General features: G+C 49.8%; 1 protein-coding gene across 3 annotated transcripts in view; it reads right to left on the minus strand.

The window, feature by feature from the left end:
• Positions 1-3,700: 3,700 nt before the first annotated feature.
• The window catches only part of KLHL18 (kelch like family member 18), a 56,526-nt gene continuing 38,737 nt past the window's right edge, over positions 3,701-21,489 (minus strand). For 2 of the 3 annotated variants that reach the window (XM_086698373.1, XM_086698374.1), the window contains 7 exons: positions 19,016-19,214; positions 16,011-16,171; positions 14,660-14,796; positions 13,072-13,309; positions 9,808-9,912; positions 7,687-7,798; positions 3,701-6,930 (listed from right to left, as the gene is read on the minus strand). In XM_086698373.1, the coding sequence (XP_086554499.1) occupies positions 6,544-6,930; positions 7,687-7,798; positions 9,808-9,912; positions 13,072-13,309; positions 14,660-14,796; positions 16,011-16,171; positions 19,016-19,214 (1,339 nt within the window). In that variant the 3' untranslated portion in view covers positions 3,701-6,543. The remainder of the gene's footprint in view (positions 6,931-7,686; positions 7,799-9,807; positions 9,913-13,071; positions 13,310-14,659; positions 14,797-16,010; positions 16,172-19,015; positions 19,215-21,489) is intronic. The other variant, XM_025916274.2, reaches the window with a different exon arrangement.

A 21,489-nucleotide genomic window follows, 5' to 3' on the forward strand; every position in this document is an offset into this window, starting at 1 on the left:
TTAAAGCTGGAGAAATCAATACCATACAATCAATGCAGTATTGGCTTGTGGACAAGCACATAAGACCAATGGCACAGAGTTGAAAAGCTAGAAATAAACCCTTATATTTACGGTTAACTGATTTCAACAAAGATGCCAAAGCAATTCAGTGGAGGAATAATCTTTACAACAAATGTACTGAGACAAATGGATATCTATGCACACACAAAAAATGAATTTTTAAAAGTTAATTCAAAATGGATCATATACCTACACGAGAGCTAAAATTATAAGACTTCTAGAAGAATTTCCTCATGATCTTTGCTTATTAGGCAAAAAGTTCCTAGGATATGACTCCAAAAGCATAATCCATAAAAGAAATAATTGGCAAACCAAACTTCATCAAAATTAAAAACTTGTACAATTCAAAAGATACCACTGACAAAATGAAAAGACATACCATATACTGGGAGTAAATACTTACAAATCCTGTATCTGGTGAAAGATTGGTATCCAGAATATGTAAAGAATTCTTACAACTCATTCATAGGACACATGACCCAATTTACCCAGATTTGGGGGCACTGGGGTGGCTCAGTCGGTTGAATGTCTGACTCTTGATTTTGGCATGGGTCATGATCCCAGGGTCATCAGTTAGCATGCTTAGCTTCAGTTTGCATGCTTAGCTTACCATAGCGTAGCATGGAGCCCGCTTGAGATTCTCTCTCTCTCCTCTGCTTACGCTCTCTCTAAAAAATAAAAATAAAAAAATCTTTTTAGAAGGGCCAGATTTGAATAGATATTTCACCAAAGATATGGCTAACAAGCTCCTGAAAATATGCTCAAAATCTTTAGTGGTCAGAAAAATGCAAATTAAAATTACACAGAGATGCCACTTCACATCCACTGGAACAGTTAAAATCAGGGGCGCCTGGGTGGCTCAGTCGGTTAAGCATCCAACTTCGGCTCAGGTCATGATCTCACAGTTCATGAACTCGAGCCTTGCAGTGGGCCTTGTGCTGACAGCTCAGAGCCTGGAGCCTGCTTTGGATTGTGTCTCCAGCTTTCTCTGCCTGTCCCCTGCTCACGTGTGTGCCTTCTCTCTCAAAAATAAATAAACATTTAAAAAATTAGAAAACAGCAACAACAAAAAAAGAACAGTTATAATCAAAGAGAGACAATTACAAAATTGGCAAGGCTGTGGAGAAAACCGAACCCTCATACACTGCTGACAGGAATGTAGAATGCACAACTACTTTGGAAATGCTTATCACTTTCTTAAACAGTTGAACATTCACTTACCATGTGACAGCAATCTTCTAGGAATCTACTCAACAGGAATGAAGATGTGTGTCCACGAAGACTTGTACGTCATTCTAGTAGTATTCGTAACAGCCTCAAACAGGAAACAATCTAAATATTCATCAATTAGTGAAAAAAAAAAAAAAAGGTGTATCCATGCGGTGGAATACTATTCAGGAACAATAAAAGAAACAAGCTGCTGATACATGCTACAGCATAGATGAACCCCTAAAACATTCTAAAAAAGCCAGACACAAAAGATCACATATGATAGGATTCCATTTAAATAAAATGTCCAGAATAGGCAAATCTATAAGATATAGAAAGCAAAATAGTGGTTACCTGAGGATGAGAGTGAAGGGGGGACTAACTGCATGTGGGCATGAGGGAACTTTTCAAAATGATGAAAATATTCTAAAATGGGATAATTCCATATAAAAATCGTTGAGCACTTAAAATGGGTCAGTGTTAAGGTATGCAGATTATGCCTCAATAAAACTATGAAAAACTTAGTGATGGGAGATTGAGGAAGAATAGAGAGAGAAGCATGATTAGGTAACCTTTGAATCTGATATACCCGAGTGTCCTCAAGTTCAAGAAACACAGTTGTTGCGCCTCCTCTATGTGCCTGGTGCTGGGTACACAACAAAAGACCCCATCTACCAGGTAAGGCAAGCAAACAGGCCATTGCCCTGGTGGGATACAGCGGGGACAAGCACAGAGAAGGGGCACCAGGCTGACGAGAGATGCTTTCCTGCAGGGGTGACATCTAAACTGACACCCTGAAGGACGATTTCAGGGAACCTGGTGAGAAAAAGTGCCAGATCACGGTGGCCTTCTGTGCCATGCTATGGAGTTTGGGCTTTTATCCTGAACTGCAAAGCTAGTAGAAAAACAGAATAGGGAACTGAGCTCCATTACAGAGAAAAATATCTATGTACCACTAAAGATGAAATTGGGAACAGCGAGTCTGGGGTAATCACTATGAGAACCCCCCGTTGTCAGTTTTTGGTTGTGTCATGTTACATGATCGGGAGCAGCAGCAGAAAACAGTACTGCTTGCTTTGGGGTGAAGAGGGGCAGGCTCTGCTGTTGGCTGTGAGGGGAGAGGAGTCCACGGAACAACGAAAGGACATGGGAAGTCAAGCAGATGAATCTAGCTGAATAAAGGTCACAGCCCACTCTTCACCCATGGGCCCTTTGGTTCTGAGCAAGAGGGTGTAGGTTACATGGAAAGGGCAGCTCTTATTTTAGAGACTTTTCTCCCCTATCACAGAGCCCACAGATAGTCTGGCTTCCTCTGCTTCAGCACAAGGGTGCTTGCCTCTATAATCCGATGAGTTCTTCCCTTTCCCTCACTGCCCAGTCTTCTCCAAGGTCCGTCACGGTACTAGACAACCACCCTCCACACAGAGCACGAGGCCGGATGGACTAGCTGCTTGCAAAGGTCAGACGCTGTTCCCTTCCGGCAAGCTGGACTGAGTGGAAATCTGGTCTCAATTCTTGACAACACTACAAGTTAGCTGATGAATCAGGTCAGTTACTCGGCCCTTCTGAAGCTCTTTCCTTATGCTAAAATGAGCCACGCAACCTACCCTGTGGGGATTCCTGAGGGGACCTGGTGAGAATCAATAGTGTTTATGTGTGAAACGTGCTGGTGGGATGTACGTGGGAGAGACCTACCCTTCTAAAGTCTTGAAAAATAAAAGTTGCCGTTCAAGCATAATCCTTACCCACTAGATAGGACTGACTGTAGCTGGCTTTTGGGGAAGTGTGAATGAAGAGTTTCCTGACATCCACAACCACAGTGACCAGGGTGTAATCTCAGGAAGGCAGCTCTGGAATGTGGCTGTATTTGGAGAAGTGGAAATTAAACACAGGAGTCCAGTTCTCTCACACTTTGAGGAGTGGACAAACCACCATGGAAATCTGCCTGTGCCCGTGTACCCGAGCTGCACCCCAGCCGTTGGTCCCACAGGAGGGATCTGTGAATCAGTGTGTGGTTTAAGAATTTGTTAGGGACTTTTATGTACGCCGAAGTTAAGCACCTCTGGCCCAGAGTTTTAAGGAGCCGTCTGGGTTCTCGGCAGTAGACAGGCTAGCCGCACTCTGCCAGGGAACTCTGGAGTTTTACAGCACTGAGCGAAGAAAAGGGGAAATCCAAGAAGAGTGCTGATCTGCACGTCAGCAAATACGCAACATGCTAGCGAAGACTTTTGTGTATTTTTCACCCGAACTCATTCTTATAAAATAAAACATACATGTGTCTCTCCAAAGACTGATTTTGCTATACATCTGGCTCTTCCCTTATTTTCACAGGAATGTTTTTACTTTGTCCAATATATCTTTTCACTGAACTTCAATAAAAACATGATTTACTTCTAATATTTAAAAAATAAAACAAGAAAGGACAAGAAGATATTAGGAGTGTACTTTTTATTTTTCTTTGGTTTCTTAACACAAAAGACATGCATTCTATAAATAAAAGGAAATAAGATTTTCTGGGAAAGGTTAAACTGCCGGGGGGTGGGGGGGCAGGAAGAATTTCTACCTACTTCCATCTCTGTGACCAAAAGGCTGGTCTTCAGCTCCCATCCTGGCTTTGATCTCAGGTGAAACCCAGAAGGCTCTGTGTTATCTGAGGAGGGGAAATGCCCAAGGACGTTGAGTGCCGCAATCCCGTGCTCACAGCTGGGCTGGACCCCAAGGTCCACTGAGCATGACATCTCTCCTACCTCCTAGTTACACGCTTTTCACAACATCCTTGGGTGAGGACTCTTCTTTTCACAGGGCTACTGGAAAGGCTCCAACACCAAAGAGCCAGCCCAGTCATTTGCAAACACCCCCCTCAGACCGAGGAAGCGACGGCTGGAAGAGTGTGAAAATGTTGGTGTTGGCTCACTCGTGCTCACGGCCCACCCAGATCAAAGCACTGGCCCCGGGTGCAGCAGTGTTAACTTCCACACCAGGAGGTGGGAGTGGACTCAGGAAGGCCACTACAAGAGCAGCAGATGGTGGGGAAATCATCTATCAGCCTCAATGGCAACATCCGTGCCAGCATCCTGAGGGCCCGGGAGGCCTCCTCATTAGCCCACTGACTGATCCTTAACCCCTCCACAATCCGGGATGGCCAGGACTGCTTCTAGTTCACAAAAGGGCTTCTGATAATAAGAGGAGCACTGACACACGCCTCTCTAACAGGAAACGCAGACCCAACCGCCTTCCGAGTCTACTTCTGTAGGCAAACCCAGAGGGAGTGAGAGAGAAATGCTGAGGCTCCACCGCGAGCCCAGGTGAAACTACATCAGACTGTTGGGTCATTTGAAATCAAAACATCATTTTCAAGTGCTCGTAGCAGAGGCCCGGCTCCTAAGTGGCAGGTAACAAAGGTACATCCTTCTGGATACGTGGCGATCGCACACACTCGTAAACCTTGTGGTGTGGGGGTGGAAAAGACGTCTCAGGATCCACACTGTGCCTTTCTGAACAGGCTTCCAGGCCACCCTAGTAGGCAGCAAGGGACAGGAGACCAGCCAGGCAGAGAATGGGATCCTAAGACACAGTCTTGCATTAAAGGAACTGTGTCCTCGTTTAGTCTGTGCTGGAAGCAGTTTAGAAAACCAGGTTTTGGCAGCAGCAGCTGAAGCCCAGCCCCACTGCCCAGTGCACTGGTAACAGAAGTGTCCTCCTGCTCAGGCCCTGCTGTGTGACGTCAAGGTCCTGTTCAGGGAGGAGGAGGAAGGAGCATGGAGTCTCTTCAAGAGGTCATTTGCTAAGATCAGAAGAAGAAATATAAAATCTGTTCTTTGCAGCAGCAAGAGATTCTTTCGGCCTTTAGTTCTTTGCCATAAAGTCAGCTTTGCTTGAGTGTAAAGGTCCACCTTGCTGGTCGGTCTGCCAAGGGCTGGAGGGAGGCCAGACCCCTGGAATTGGCGAGTGGATGGAGAAGCAGTGGACTGGAGGGTAGACGAGGCTACTGGACCAAGCCAGCCATGGCTGGTGGAAGGACCAAGTCCCTGGTTAGGTTCTAGAGGTACAAATGGTCAATGTGCCCCAGAAGTATCGCAATGAGGAAAACTATCCGAGAATGATAGACGGGCGAGAATCTGGCCAGACCTGCTGTCTCCTTGCTGGTCATATGAGGAATGAAAGTAGGGGCGGAGAGTCTGAGTGAACGCCATGGTGGCAGTGGGAGGTGACCACAGGGGCACCCTGGAGCCTCTGGCGACCAGCTGGAAACTCTCCCCTAGAAGAGTGGCCGTAATTGAGCCGATTCACTAAGCCTACGATTAAAAAAGTCCTCTGATGGTGAGTGTGAGTACAAACCCCATGAGCACCTTGCTAGAGGACCAGTGGAGAGCGTACTGACCCCAGACACGCGAGGGCTCAGAGGCAACCCCAAGTGCTGTGCGAGGCCTCAGGACCCTGGGACCCGAATGTGGGAGTGGATGCCGCCCGCCCTTTTTCGTGGTGGGCAGTTTTCCATTTAAACTCACATTTGCCTTTAGTGTCTTCTAATGCCTTCTACTCGCAAAAAATGTTCACTTAAAAAAAGGTATTTTTCTTTCCAGTTTCTTTCAACTGTTTCGTTGTTTAAATATCTTTCGGTTTCTTTCAAGTATCTTTTTTCTCCTTCTATTTCTCCTGAACAAGATGAAAAAGACCTCGTTAAAATTCCAAAATTCAGGAAAAGCTTCTGCTCTCCCTGGTCACCCAGCAATGAAGACACAGTCCTCTGTGCCCTAAGATGGAAGAGGGAGGTGCTTGTGTGCAACGGGCAAGTTGCGTGGCTGCACCGCCACAGGCAACGAGAGCCCCTGGGGCGTGTCCTTCCTCCCCTAGCCACACCCCAGCTTCCAGCAGTCTTGGCCACTGCAGCTACCCCATTGCAAGCTGGCCACCGCGTGGCCAGAACAGCAGGCGAGGAAGAGCGTCAGATGGCAGGCTTTCCGCCAAGTGGCAGGTGGGAGGCCGACTTGGATGGAGCCTGTGTACGCGTGGACCAGCAAAGCAGTCCCATGCCACCAGCTGTGGAACCCGGAGGGGCTCAGTCCCACGCTGTGCATCTTGGTGACCTAGGCTTGAAGGTCACAAGGGCAGCACAGTGAGGGAGGCTGTGAGCACTTGGAAAGGCTGTACCTCCAGCAAGCTCACATTTACCCCGTCCCCTGGTCTACCACCTCTCCCAAGGGGGCCTGTCCCTGGAAGGGAGTGCCTGTACCTGTACCAGGTCCCTACCCCGCCACATCCCCTGCCTCTGCCTTAGATGGTGAGGAGGGGGATGCAGCCCACGCCAACCCCTCCCTCGTGACACGCCATGGGGGCCATAAATGTCCAGCGGTCCGTCTCCGGGTCATACATCTCCACCGAGCTCAGGTTTGACTGTCCATCATAGCCCCCGACAGCGTAGAGACGCCCACAGCTGGCCACCAGGGAGACCCGACTCCGGCGCGTGTGCATGGGGACGATCAGGCACCACTGGTCTGCCACGGAGCTGTACACCTCAGCGATACTGAGGAAGCCCGAGCCGTCGTAGCCCCCACAGACGAACATCTTGCTTCCCAGGGACGCGGCTCCATGCCGGCAACGCTTGTTGAGCATGCTGGCCGCTGGATGCCAGGTGGCTGTGTGGTGGTTGTAGTGTTCCACCTGCATTGGGGACAGAGGCACGGGGGTCAGAGCCGAAGCTCAGTCCGCAGGGCGACCTCACAGGGCACGGTGACCTGCATGGTGTCAGACTCCAGTCAGAGGCCAGTGTGTGCCCTGGCTCCCATGCCCTGCTTCCTTGGCTGCGCACCTGCTCTGGGGCTTATGGGACAGGAGAGACATCACTTAATCTGACCCCCTCTGTCTTACATCTGTCTTACATCTCAGGGAACAGAGGGGTTGCCCAAGGATACACTGCTATGTAGTGACAGAGCTGGGATGAGAGCAGGGTCTCCCGAAACCTGTCCAGAGTGCATTCCACCACAGCACTGAGCAACTCCATGGATCTACCACTAGATGGCGGTTGAGGGTTTTTTTGTTTGTTTGTTTGCTTTTTAAAGAATAAATGTTTATTTTAAAGAATAAACAAATCATCCAGAATACAACTGTTTGAAACTTCACACTGTGTGTAATTGCGCCTACTCTGGGCAGGGATTTTGCCAGGTCTCATGAAGCATTTGTGAACTGGACAGGGTGGGGGTGGGGCTGGCATGGCTATACTCTACCCCTCCTTTGTGTGCACTGGCTCCCATTCTCAGAAGAATTTCAGAGCACGTGGCAGATGGCCTGAAACCTCACTAGATGACGCTTTACCCAGCTATGGCAAGGCTGGAGTTTCTTCCAAAGAACTACCTTTCAAAATCATTCTCAAAGATGGAAGGAGTGGGTACCCTTAGCCCCGGGGGAGCCCAGACTCACACTGTTGAAGATCTGCAGACCGTCGTGGCCACCCGACACATATATCCTGCCCTCAAACACCGTCACCCCAGCAGCACTGCGACTTGAGCTCATCGGGGTCACCACCGTCCACCTTCAGGGAAGAGCCAGAGGAGGAGGGGGGGCCATGAGATTGGGCGTTGCTGTCCTCCCAGGACAGCTCAGAAGGGCTGGGGTGAAGCGTGGAGTGTTCCTTCTCACCCCGCACAATCTCCCCACCTCTGCAGGCACTCAAAATCAGCACGTCCCAAACAAGGCCCCTCTCCCTTACAGATCTGCTCCTCCCTTGCACTGCCCAGTCTTGTTAATGGGACCACCAGCCATTGAACCGCCATACTCAGATTCAGTGTTTTCATGGTCTTTTCTCCCTCATCATCAACATTCCCGTGGTCACCAAGTCCCAGCTGGTTTGCCTTGGTAGTCACCGCTCGTTCCCATCCCTGCTATCGCTGCCCTAGCTCGGGCCTCTCACCTGGTGGCCTGCCACAGCCTCCTTACAGGTGGCCTGGCTTTCAAATCCTCCCCATCCCAACCCTATGCAGCCCACCCCGGTAGTGGCTCCTTACTGTTTTCTCCATGGCAGAGTCCCAGTTCCCTATGCGGTTCTTTATCTCTTGGTCCGCATCTACTTCACTTTCATTTCCTGCCATATGCCATGCATGCTGGCTGCTCGGTCACACTGAGCACTCGCTGTCCTCTGGGCCTCTATTTTTGCTCCCTGCCTACAATGCGCATCTCCCACTATCCATAATGGGTCTCCTCTCAGAAGTCAACCCTGACACCCTGCCTCTCCCTGCCAGCCATGGTAAAGATGAAGGTGCTCCCCACCCTGCACCCAAGAGCTCCAAACAGACGCCCCCAGGGTAGGAGAATCACGATGCACCTGTGGCCCCTGCAGACCAGCTGCTAGGATCTCAGACACCCAGCCTGCTGCCCGATACATAGTAAGTTGGTTAAGTGAATGGAACATTGGCTGAAAAGCATTCTGATGAATCAACTAACTGGCTTATGAGAAGATTCAAATACTGAAATGAAAAATTTGGGCTAACCTTGCCAGTTGTTTTCCAAAGAGTATTCCATAAAGGAAGATGGTGACAGGCATTGTGTAAGATGAGATTGAACAGACTTCTTCACTGCAGAATTTTTCAGTCTTTAAAATGTTAACATGTTTTATGGAAAGACAGGAACTCTAGCGGTACAGACATCAATGTCTTCTAAGCTTATTTGACCATATAACTTTTTTTTTTTCTCTAAATCACATCCTACCTGAGTCATACCTATCCTACTTTGGAAAGTGTTGTGCATTTATTTCTTATCCCCTTTCACCTGCACTTCCATTAAATGGGCTGATTTAGGGGTGCCTGGGTGGCTCAGTCGGTTGAGTGGCCGACTTTGGCTCAGGTCATGATCTCATGGTTTGAGCCTCATGTCGGGCTCTGTGCTGATGGCTTGGAGCCTGGAGCCTGCTTCGGATTCTGTGTCTCCCTCTCTCTCTGTTCCTCCCCTGCTCGCACTCTGTCTCTCTCTCTCAAAAGTAAATAAAGATTTTAAAAAATGGGCTGATTTAACAAAGAGGTACAGATGATTAAATAAACATTTCCAGCTATCTATGCAGACTTATCTGTTTTAAAAATTTATTCAATCCACGGGTGCCTGGATGGATCAGTTGGTTGAGCATCTGACTCACGACTTTGGCTCAGGGCATGATCCCAGGGTCGTGGGATCAAGTCCCATGTCGGGCTTTCATGTTGAGTGGAGCCTGCTTGGGATTCTCTCTCTCTCCCTCTGCCTCTCTCTCAAGTCAAAAAAATTAAAAAACTAAATAAAATAAGCCTGGCTGGCTCAGTTGGTACAGCTTGCAACCCTTGACCTCAGGGTCATGAGTTCAAGCCCCATGTTGGGTGCAGAGCTTACTTAAAAAAATAAAATAAAATAAAATTTATTCAGTCCTTCATTCATTTAACCAAAAGTTACTAAATACTTATTATATGCAAGGTACTATATGGGCTGAAAAGGCGACTAGGATATTCTCTATCCTGCAGGTCTAATTCTTTATACTCTGTTTAACAAGTTTCAGTTGTCCCCGGGAGCTGGAGTCCTTACTTGTCTGTCTCGGGTGAGTAGGTCTCCACAGAGTTGAGAGAAGAGTTGCCATCGTAGCCCCCACAGACGTAGATCTGCCCATCCAGCACGACCGTCCCCATGGCACTGAAAAAGACAGAGCTGTCATCCAGATGGGCCTCTGACTTCCAGGGCCAGCCTTTCATGCTCCCTGGGGGATAAACCTAACCATCAACTGCCTCTTTCTAGAGCAGACCTAAATCCCACACGTGTGACTAAGTAAAGGTGTAAAATTGAGGGGGAAAGAAAGAAGCTGCCGTGTGGTACCCCCTGCCAGGGTTCGCTCTGGGGCCCGTTCTCAGTCCTTGATCTGTCTGAAATGCTCACCTTCCACCTTGCTGTGCTCAGGGTCTCATCACCTTTGAGGCCCAGGTCAAATTCCTCTTTCTCCTGCTCAAAAAGCCATCTTGGATCCTTCAGCAAGAGTCCGTCCCTCCCGCCCCTCGCTGCCAGGGACAGCTTCTTTATCACAGCTTGGTTGTGGTCACTCATTCACTCCTCAGATCCCATGAGGTACTCAGGAGGCTCGCATCCCAGGCACTAGATTCACAGTGCTGAGCAAGCCAAAGCTCCCACCCACAGGTGCTACATTCTGGCACCTGTCACCTCTCAACAAGTGGGGACCTCCTGGAAGACAGGGGTCTTCCTCTGTGTGACTCTGACAGTGCTTAGCATGGTGCTTTGTAGGTGATAGGCCTTCAACATGTTTGTTGCGTTAGCCTGATTTTATTTAATTCGCTGTAAAGTTCGACAGATGTCTTTTCATGACAGATGTGGCCCCGATGGCCCCTACTTTGTCTCAGTGGGTGACGCTAGTCTCCTGTTGTACACTTACGACATAGGGCAGGTACTCTAGGCTTGCTATCTCCCACCCTCACCACACCCTGCAAGGAGGTACCACCATCTTCACTGTACAGATGAGCAGCTGTGGCTGGGGAGGTCGGGTGCTTTTCCAGACTGCCCAGGGAGAGGCATGCTTCCTATCTAAATGCGACAAGCCCACTCCCCTGCTGTCTACCATGCCCCACTCTCCTCAGATTAAAGACCCAGTGGTCTGGCATAATCACATAATCTTCCATTCTACATAAAGCCTCATGAGAAACATGAGTGCCAAGCTGCCCGATTCACGGTTTTCAAATCTGATGTTGGAGAAGATTAAAAATGAATCTGGGTGGCTGACAAACAGGAAAATAAAATATACCCGGCTAACTGCCACCTTTCCAATGTAAAATCAAGCTGATTCCATGCAATGTCCCTTTGAGGGACTCGGTAACAGAACCCCCCCCCCCCACCCCCGAACCAGCCTAGAAGAGGAAAAGGACTCTTGCCTCAGGCAAGGACTGTGGGAAGACCACAAATTCACTAGACACATCACTATCCTGCTAGAAGCAGACATACGTTAACAACACAGGAATGAGCTCAACAGCAATATGAGAGAAGAGGTGCCACAAAACTGCATCAGGTTAACTGTCAACTAAATGGTAGAAGCCAGCGTGAAGGGGGAGGGGGGTGGGGGGCACGCTGACCAGCATGGACTAGAATGGTCCACAAGAGAAAGCCTGAAGGGGAAGGGCTGACAGCAGGGAGGAGTTTGTCACCAACTGGCAAGACAGACTGCCATGTGGGGTGTCAGCAGGCAAGGGACTCAGAACATTTTTAGGCAGCCTGTAATTTAAAAGGGAGGAAATGGAGCTGGATCCACGCTACTAATAACAGGGCATTAGCCACAGTGAGGGAAGGGGATGCCCAGGGGACTCTCCTGCTGGACAACACTCCAAACCCGGGGACGTCAAGGCAAGGCAGTTGCCCAGAGCAGACACACAAGGAAGAACAAGTAGTTGCAGTGAAAGCAAAAAAGGCAATCAGGGGTTGGGGAAATGGAGCGATGAGTCATTCGAGGCCACAGAAGGCCACAAAGCACCCAAGGAGCTGAAAAGGGAAGCACTGAGGCAGGGAGAGGGAGAGAAAGGAACCACAAGCCTGTTAGCTCAGGGTCTCGAGAGGAGCAGATCGTGTATACAAACTTTATTTTTCCCAAACGAGCCTAATTTGACCCTTTGTGAATCTGGTCTTATCGGTACAGAAGCAGATTCCTTCCGGCTCGAGGCCACGTACTAACTGCACGACAGGGCACATGTGCCTCCCGGCCCGACACTTTCACATGGTAAAGGTCTCCCACCCCGATTCTTCCTCCTCACCACATATGCAGTCACTTGATCTTACAAACAGAAAACCCAAAGCAGAGCATCTGCTCCAGTGGTTTTCAAACTGTCCCTTTCAAAAATAATTCATTTAACTTTCCCTCTAGAGTTGGGCTTCTGTCAAGGAAGCTCAGTTTATGAAAGAGAAATGCAGAACTGTTCTGGTTATACGGGTAGGGACAACTTCCTCTCCTCTGTCAGCCCCGGAAGAGAAACCTGAATGCCACTTGAAACTGCTGATCCGGGTGGCCCCACGGAGGGCAGAAGAACTTGTCCAGTTATCCCCTCCCACTCCAGAGCTCCCACCGCCCAACCGTGCACGTGCTCCACACACGCCTGGTGTAAGGGAAGAGGCTGCCTGCCTCTTCAGCACTAAGAAGGCTGAATGGAGGTGCTATTTGGATGCCCTTGAACCCTTCTTCAGGAAATCTGAGCAGGCAAGCGATGGAGGAAACAAGTATCCGGAAGTTGTTAAGCGACATAAACTTGGTCCACTTCACAAATACCTATGTGCTCACACCTGGGGGTGGGGGCCCTGAAGTAAAGTGCATTGCTGCGGCTCACATACTCCCTGGGGTAGTGGAAGCCTGCGTGTGGCAGAGATGTGGGGGGGGAAGAGAGTATAAGGGACAACATCGCTCATTTCCTTTTATCACTAATAAAGTGAAATCCTACTCATTCTTCAAGTGTCGACTTTCATCCCACCTCTTCCCTGAAATCTTCCAGAGGTTCCCATCCAGTTTTTTTCCCCTTCTCAAATCTTCCATAACGTGCATTTTCAGTCCTTATCTGACACTTAAATAATAATACAACTTCCACATGTCTGTGTCTCATCTCCCCAGGTTCCTCAAAGGACAAGGCAGGGATTTTAAAGCAGATGGGGGGGGGCTGGCTCCCGGGAGGCGCTGGCTGTGGCTGGCCTGGCCGCAGGAAACTCCCAGGCCAGCTTGTGTTTTACATTATTATGTGCCTCTGCTTGTCTCTCATGGTGCTCCCCAGATGTTCGGTGTGTGTGCTCGGGCTGCACAAGTGGCTTCCAGGATACCTTCTCTTGCTATTCATGCTCCCCACTCTGGTCCATGTGTCCGTCTCTGGGTTGTAGACCTCCACAGTGCTCAGCCGTAGCTGGCCGTCATACCCTCCGATGGCATACAGAAGCCCGTTCACCACAGCCACACCGACACGGCTGCGGGCTGTTGTCATGGGATGGCACTTCTCCCAGCGGTTGGCGATGGGGTCGAATACTTCTACCACATTCAGGGAATCACCTGCATAAAAATTTGCTACTCAAATTAAAACAAATGAGACCACGTGTTTAGATCACGGCTGTTGGGCATTGATTATATGGAACGTTTGACCTGACTCTATCAATTTTTCCCACAGAATTACTGGAGCCAGATGGGCCCACTACGACATTCCAGCTGTGTTAACCTCAAACCTAATTCTTCAAGGAAAACCAGAATCAGACAAGAGGCATGTACTTTCTAGAGAGGGCAGTTTTACAACTGCAGTGAGGTATTCCACCTGCTTAAAGCCAAAGATGGGAAATGGGCACACTATCCCCCCCAGGGCAGGAAGCATGCCTGGAGGGAAGGGGTGGGTCCCCTGCTGACTTTCACTTACTAGCATGTGACTCTGGGCAAGTTGCTTTGTATTCTTACCTTCTATTCTCACACATGAAATGGGGATAATCTCTGTGGCAGCTTTGTTGTCAAGATCAAATGACAGAATAGGCAAAGCACCTAGCATAGTTCTAAAACATACTAAGTTCTCAATAAACAGTAGTTACAGTAGCCAGGAGTGATTCCAACCCTACCTTCATACAACAGGTTTGTTTGTTTGTTTTGTGGATCAAATAAGATAATCCACCTTCCCTGTGTTATTCTGTTGTGGGGTACCTCATACCGTCCACACTTCAGCGTGTACTAGTTAAGGACTTCCCTTCTCCAGGTCACATGGTTAACAAGCAGCAGAGACTTGTACCCACCTCTCATTAACCTTCAATTAAAAATGAAGCTGCCCAGGATTGCCCACCAACGCCCCACCTCCACAAACCGAGACTGACACTGAACCGGCCTGGCCTTCACCTAGATGACAATCTCACGCCACTGTACCACAAAGATTCAGGCGCCACGTTACAAATCTCTCCTGCCCTGCAGCAGTGCCTGGGTGGGCAGGAGGGCAGAGGGGCCCACAAGCTTTCCTGAAAACTTGACTGTGTAAGAGCTGCCAACAACATACGGATTCTGAAGCATGTGTGCTTTTCGTTGCAGGTAGGAAGTGAAAACAGCATTACTGATAGTGGCAGAACCTGTGTATATGGAGAATTTTCCTTCTCATGGGGACATGGTCATAGTCTAACTCCAGAGATCCGTATGACCAATGTGATTAGCTTGGTAACAGAACTGGGTGTTTAACTGAATTCTACCCAGGGCTGTATTTAGCTCTGATATTCTGATTCAACGGTATTAACATCTGACATGCTTTAACTGCAGTACAGTTGTACAAAATCAAGAGGGACCAGGGTGGTGACACACGAGGGAGGGGAACCAGAGGGCCGGGCTAGGTTGTTTGGGTGCCTTTTCGTCCACAAAGTCCAAGACAGGGCGCTGCAAAGAGGAGCTGCAAGATACCTGCTGAGTTGAGGCCCCCCACGGCGTAGATAAGGCCAGTAATGGATGTGCAGCAGCGAGGCCTAGTTCTGAAAGCCGGCAGGTGGGGCCGGCGCTCTGGCATGAGGTGATAGTCCTTTGCTTCGTCTACCAGGTCCCTGGAACAAGGCACAAGATGTTATGACAGGAGGTACTCTCCCCACGTGGTCTACATGTGTATTTCCAATCATGGCTTCCCCACCCGAACTGCAGGGGAAATATCGGAGGAGAAGCCTTCTGGAAGGTTTGGTCTTGAACCCAGGTGAGTCCAGGGGAAACCATACACAGCTATTGAAACATGCTCAAAATTGGAGAGGCAGGGTGAGCAGAGCCCATGTCAGCAGGTGTAATCAAAATGAGTATCTTCTAACAAGCACACACCTGGCAGAAGAACAGGGTGATGGCCACAGCAGTTGGCATTGGGGAGGTTCAACAAGCAGCCTGCATCCTGTCACAACGGAGACCCAGCCCTTCCTATACCTATGGCTCGCACCCTGCAATTCGCTATTGCTCACCTAGACTGTGGCAGCAGAAGCCGACTGCTCCTGGTGGATTTCTCTGCCTCCAGTCCTGCCTCTCCATTCCACCCTCCACACTATAGTCCAAGCTGTCTCTAAGAACCTCCGATAGCTACCCGTTGCCTACAGGATGAAGTTCAAATTTAACAGCACCGTTGAGATTGCTGGTTGCGGGGTCCCACCTACCTGTAGCCACACTTCCACCCCTTGCCAAAACACACCTTCATACTGCTTGCACACAGCCACTGACCTCCCTTGAACCCGCTGGGAATATGACAAGCAGTTTGGAGGAAGGTGAACATTGTTCTTTGCTGCTCTGCTTTTATAATGATCCTCCAAAAGGGCTACCGCCTTCTGAGCTGTTTTGGGAGCTCTGCTGTGCCAGGTCAGCACTGATTTACCCAGGGTAAAAGTTTCAGGTGCCGTAAACATGTCCCCCCACCCACTTGCCCATCACTTAGATGGGCCCAAACCCACCCAAGGCCAGCGCCCTAATGTTTACTGGAGACAGTAAGGAGCCCCAGGGAGTCGTCACCAAGTGAGCTCCTGGAGATGCTAGGAAATCTTCAGGCAGCATGGGGGAGGAAGCCCCTTCTGCCTTGATGCTCCCTCATGGCACATTTCTTTGCCCAAGAGGTCAGACTTGGGCTTTTCCGGGCTCTAGACAGAAGACAGATCAATCTGCGTGCTATAAATTAGGACTGATCACTCAATCCTTCCTCCCCTGAGCTGGAACATCAACAGCCTAAGTGGGGCCACGTCCTCTCCTCTGCCTGGACCCCGGCAGCATCCTGTGCAGGCTGATCCGCACTCACCTGCATTTGTGGCAGCAACGCACCATGTCATCCTGCTGTACACGGTCTGACAGGAACTGGGGCCGGCAGAGGGGTAGGCGGATATTGGACAGCAGCTCAGGCAAGCAGGGCCCCCTCTGCTCCCGGTCGTATCTGACCCAGGCCAACGCAGCTTCAAAGACCTGCCGTGGCAGAGATGCAAGCTGTACAGTAACTCCTCTCTCCCCGGGCCGTATCCCCAGGCACCCCACCCAACCACCCTGTCTCCATCCCTCCACTCCCTATATTCAGCTAGTCCCTTGGGTCCATCAATCTTTCCTCCTCCTTGTTTCCTGAAGCCACTGTTTTCTACCTCCCCAAGCTGCCCCATTTGGCCATCTTTTGAAACACAAGCCTCGTGACTATAACAAGCTCCTGGCTTTCATTATACCTTCCTAATGAATGAAAAGCTAGCTGCCGGGGCACCTGGGTGGCTCAGTCAGTTGAGCATCCAACTTCAGCTCAGGTCATGATCTCACAGTTCATGGGTTCGAGCCCTGCACTGGGCTCTGTCCTGACAGCCCAGAACCTGGAGCTGCTTTGGATTCTGTCTCCCCGTCTCTCTCTGCCCCTGCCCCGCTCATGCTCTGTCTCTCTCTCTCTCTCTCAAATTAATAAACATTAAAAAAAAGAAGAAAAGAAAAGCTGTCAATGGTTCCTTATTCCTTTCTGCATTCCACCCTGCCTGCTTTCCTCCTTAGCCCCCTCCCCCACCGCCTCCCAGGCTGGCTAGTTCTCTGTTCATACTGCCACCTTCACATCACCTCCAAGTCCCCTCACCTCCTCCTCTTCTTCTAAACCCACTCCCCTTTTCTTAACGCTGGCTCCGGATCCACGTTCTCTGGAGGTCTCCCTAACAGCTCTAGCCACAAGGGTATGTCCCTCTAAAACCCCTGAAATGTACCACTTGTAACTGAACTGACCCAGGTCACGCTCATTAGTGGAATGGCTAGAGAGGGGCTTGCTCTTGGGACGGAGCTCTTCCCTGTGAATCACAGGGCCCACAAGACCACACTCAGGGCCCACTTTCCCCCTGCTTTTCTGACATTAGGGAAATAAGCAGCCTCCTGGAGCCTGGGGCTCCTCCTGCTTAAGCAGAACTTCACGACAGGCCAGGACTCTCCACTGCAAATACCCCAAGCTGCTCTGCCCTGGACTTTGGCTAGGTTTCCCAACGACTGAACAGGTGGAGGCCTTGTCGGGTGGTGCTCCCAGTGTCCGCAGGGCCAGATCTAAACACCTCACCCCTGCATTCGAGCCCTCTGCTGTGCAGCCCTCGCCCCACTCTGCTCCAGGTAACATCTACTCCCAGTCCTCTTCAGGCGCTTACACCCACCTCTGCTCACCTAAAGGGTCACCCTTCGCTCCTCAGCTAACACCCTGCACTCCCATTTATTCACATTCTTCTCGACCATTCCGATAAGAGGTCTTCTTTGTCCTTCGAGGACCCTCTGATCATCCAAAGGCTCCGCCTCTTCCATCAATTTCAATCTGCTGGCAGTGACCACCGCCTCCAATCCTTTCTGCTCAGTAACTGATGCCAATGAGCCTTTGACAGTGCTCCCTCTCCCCCAACCTCCCTCTCAGGGCCCCCTGCAGAGCCTGGTTCCTCCCCACTGTCATCCAGCACCGGCTCCATGAGTTATGATGTGGGTGCTCTCAGTGCCCATGCTGAGCCTATCTCCCTTAATCACGCCCACCTGGGAAAAAAGTCTCTACTCCGGTGAGGTCCAGCTCTTTAAGCTCACCCCCACCCGCACTCTGCAGCTGACAGAGCTGGCCCACCCATTCTTTTTTTTTTTTTTTTTTAAGTTTATCTATTCTTTTTGGTAATCTATACACGCAGCATGAGGCTCCAACTCACAACCCCAAGATCAAGATGAGTTGCATGCACCTCTGACTCGGCTCAGCCAGGCGCCCTTTGGCCGGCCCATTCTAAATATGTGACTGCTAATCTCATCGGGGCCACTTCCCACCAAGCCCTCTTCCTTCCTCTAGCTGCATCTCCTTTCCAGCTCCCACAGGGCTGGTGCATGCCTCTTCATCCGACCTCACGTTTTTACTACTCCTCCTGATCCCCATTCTCAGCTGAGAAAACAGAACCAAGCCAGAAGAGAATGTCAATGGAATCTGCCAGCACCTCCCTTCTCACCCCACGCCTCCCTGCTGCCACTGGGTGCGGGGGTTCTTCCTCCTGTGGTGGCGGATGAGAACGGCTGGCACTTCTAACAGGTACACGCCTTGTGCCCTCTGCTCTGCCTCCTCTCGCTTACTGAGGACATTGCTCCAGCAGTCATTCTCCCTTTTCTCCTACATCACCAACTCTTCCCTCTCTTCTGGAAAATTTCCACCAGCAGCCAAATGTACCCGTCATTTCTCTCACTTTAAAAAACAAACCAACCCCTCCTGACCTCATACTCCTCCCCAGCGACTGCCCCGGTGCTCTGCTCTCCTTTAGAATAAGATTCTTTCACGGCAGCATTACTTCCAATGGTAAATGCTGGAAATAACCCGAACATCCAATACGGGATGCGATGTTGATAAAATCAACTGAATGTTAGACACTAACATGGATACAAATGTCCATGAAAGATGTACGTAGTATAATAAAACAAACCCACAATCAACAAGCTGCATACACATCATGATCTTCATTAAAAAAATAACAACTGGGGGCGCCTGGGTGGCTCAGTCGGTTAAGCATCCGACTTCGGCTCAGGTCATGATCTCGCGGTTCATGAGTTTGAGCCCCGCATCGGGCTCTGTGCTGACAGCTCAGAGCCTGGAGCCTGTTTCAGATTCTGTGTCTCCTTCTCTCTCTCTGACCCTCCTCCGTTCATGCTCTGTCTCTCTCTGTCTCAAAAGTAAATAAACGTTAAAAAAAAAAAATTAAAAAAAAAAAAAAAAAAAACAACTGAAAACAAAGATCAGAAAGAGCAGTAGCCCCGTGTCACCTGCAGACCAGACCGCTGCCCTGCTCTACACACCTGCTCCTCAGATTTTACGTTCAGCTCATCCCGAGACACCAGCTCAAGCACGTCTTCCAAGGGCAGGGCCAGGAATTCTTCTGACATGGACACCTCCACAAAGTGCTGGTGGATGAAGCTGTTGGCCGCGTCGTACAGCACCGCGCACATCATCGTCTCAGCAAACTGGCGTACACCCAGGCAATTTTTGGGGTGGAGGCTTTTGGCGTAAGAGAAGATGAAAAGAAACAATTTAGAGGAAGAATGTTCTCTTCGATCATTCTCAGGCTGGTTCCGGGGGGTGGGGTGCTACAGAATGGAAAAAACCCCAGCTTTGCTGGAAACTCCCTGTGTGATCTCAGGGGTGCCTCTCAGCGCCTCAACTGTACAGGCTTAAAATTAAGACAGTTTATATCCTCAGAGGGCCCTGCCTCTTGGGCCTCGTGCTCAGTGCGTCTAGGTGGAATGAGCTCTCCGGGAAGTCCCGTGAAGCAGCCCTGAGGAGAGAAGAGAGCACATACTGGAAAACCTGTTTGCTTTCCTTCAGCCGCTGGCATGCTTTGGTGAACATCTACCTCTGTTCCCCAGGGGGGTACTGAGGTTGTAGGATGAGACTTTAAACCACGCGGGGAGACGACTTCTCTAACATCGGGACCCTTCCACTTTTTCATCTTTTTAGTTGATCTAAAATCTTATTCTTATACTTACTTTTTTCATCTTTTTTAAATAGCAAGAAGCTCTATGGGTCTAATTGTTCAGACGCCCAGAAGCGACAGCAGCAGCTACCACTCAGCACCATCGGTGAGCCCAGTACTTTGCCAGGCCAGAGTCTCCAACTGCACTGCCAAGCAGTAATCGCCTCCATTTTTAGACGGAAAACTGAGGCTCAGAGAAACTAAGAAACGTGCCCACAGCCTTCTACAAGCAAGTGGCGGTACCGAGGCTGAACCCTCTGCGCGTTCCCGTGGCCCCAAGGCAGACCTGCCCTCACTGGGGCCATCTGGGTAAATCCGGGCCTTGCATGGCACCAGGTGACAGGGGAGGATCCCTCAAGTGCCACTAATAGCCTCACCTGGAAAAAGCCTCACCTGACAACAGCTACCCACCTCCTCAGGCTGTGGCCGTGATTAAGCAAGAATGTGGCAAAAGCACTCAGCGTGGTGGTTGGCATGAAGTCGGGGCAGCTGCCTTCATGTTTATAATGGTTTTCTTACTACTGTTGCATCTCAAATGAGCCCAAAGTGGTGCTGAAATCTTAGTGACAGCAGGAGATCCTGGGGGGATGGGGCTTTTCTTATTTTGACTTTGTGACTGATAATCCATGGAGGGAGAGGGTATGTATCAGAAGGTTTGCTCCCCCCACCCCGCCGCCATGTTGTTTAAAGTTCTAGGCAGAGTTGTACTCACCAACAAGCACCCCTGCCCCTCATCAGCAGACCTGAAGGGCAATCTCAGGAGTCTGGCTTTGGGATAGTCTAAACTCCACAAGATGTTGTTTCCCTTCCAGACTGAACTGGCTCTGTCTGTCCATTGCTTTGGAAACCTACATGCATTTCCACAAAGGCCAGGGAAGCATGAGCACTGAGCAACACTTAGGCAAGGCAGCATGTCCAGTGAGGAACACAGGGCTTAAGATCAGAATCTCAGCTCAGTCATCAAATAACGCCTTTCTCCTGCAGTGCTCACAGTGACTGAATGAGACTTGTGCACATTCCCATCCGCTCCCTCTCGGGCTAGGATTCCTGCACCTCACCTTTGCCTTTCACCGGCTTGGCATTAAGAACAAAACACATCTTCAACTGAACTGGGCTTTGACATCTAAAAGGATGGGATGTGGGCAGCCTGCTTGTGAGGCAGCAGGTGGGGAAGGAGGAGGGAATGCTGGCACACAGGAGACGGCCCCGTTCAGGAGCAGGAAGAAGATAAGAGGGAAAAAGAACCCAAAGTGTTGATACAGACGCACATCTTTCAGTGGACACTTCACGACCTCCTTCCTTGCTGGCATAGCTTGTAAGCAAGGAGGCCACAGTAAGATGTAATGCTTTATCAAAGTCAGGAAGCAATGACTTGAATTAAATAACTTACTGGCTTGGTTCACTGATGCATTTGATGTTCTGAGACGAGTATTTTAGAAAATACACAGCTCCAATGCTCACCTAGACACAAGGAGGTCCATACATCTGAAGACTTGGAAAGGGGCCACAAGAAAAAAAATCAACCCCAGTCTCATGAAAGAAAAAAATCAGGAGAGGCTGAAGACCCAATAGGTGGAGAGACTTCAGGAACGACTGCTCTAAGAACTCTGATGGCTTTGCAGCTTCTCTGTGCCCTGGCACATCCTGTCTTTTCCACCACTGCTCAGAATGGTTTCTCTCAAGTCATTAGCAATCAAAACTTGAAAATGGAAGGTCCACATGCTTCCATAGGAAGGGGATACATAGGAAGGGGGCAGCTGGGACACCCTAACACACTCTGCAGCCAGGCTCAGGAGAACC

Source organism: Puma concolor, chromosome A2, assembly GCF_028749965.1.
Source record: "Puma concolor isolate L17-30 chromosome A2, mPumCon1.1.hap2, whole genome shotgun sequence".
NCBI lineage: Eukaryota > Metazoa > Chordata > Mammalia > Carnivora > Felidae > Puma > Puma concolor.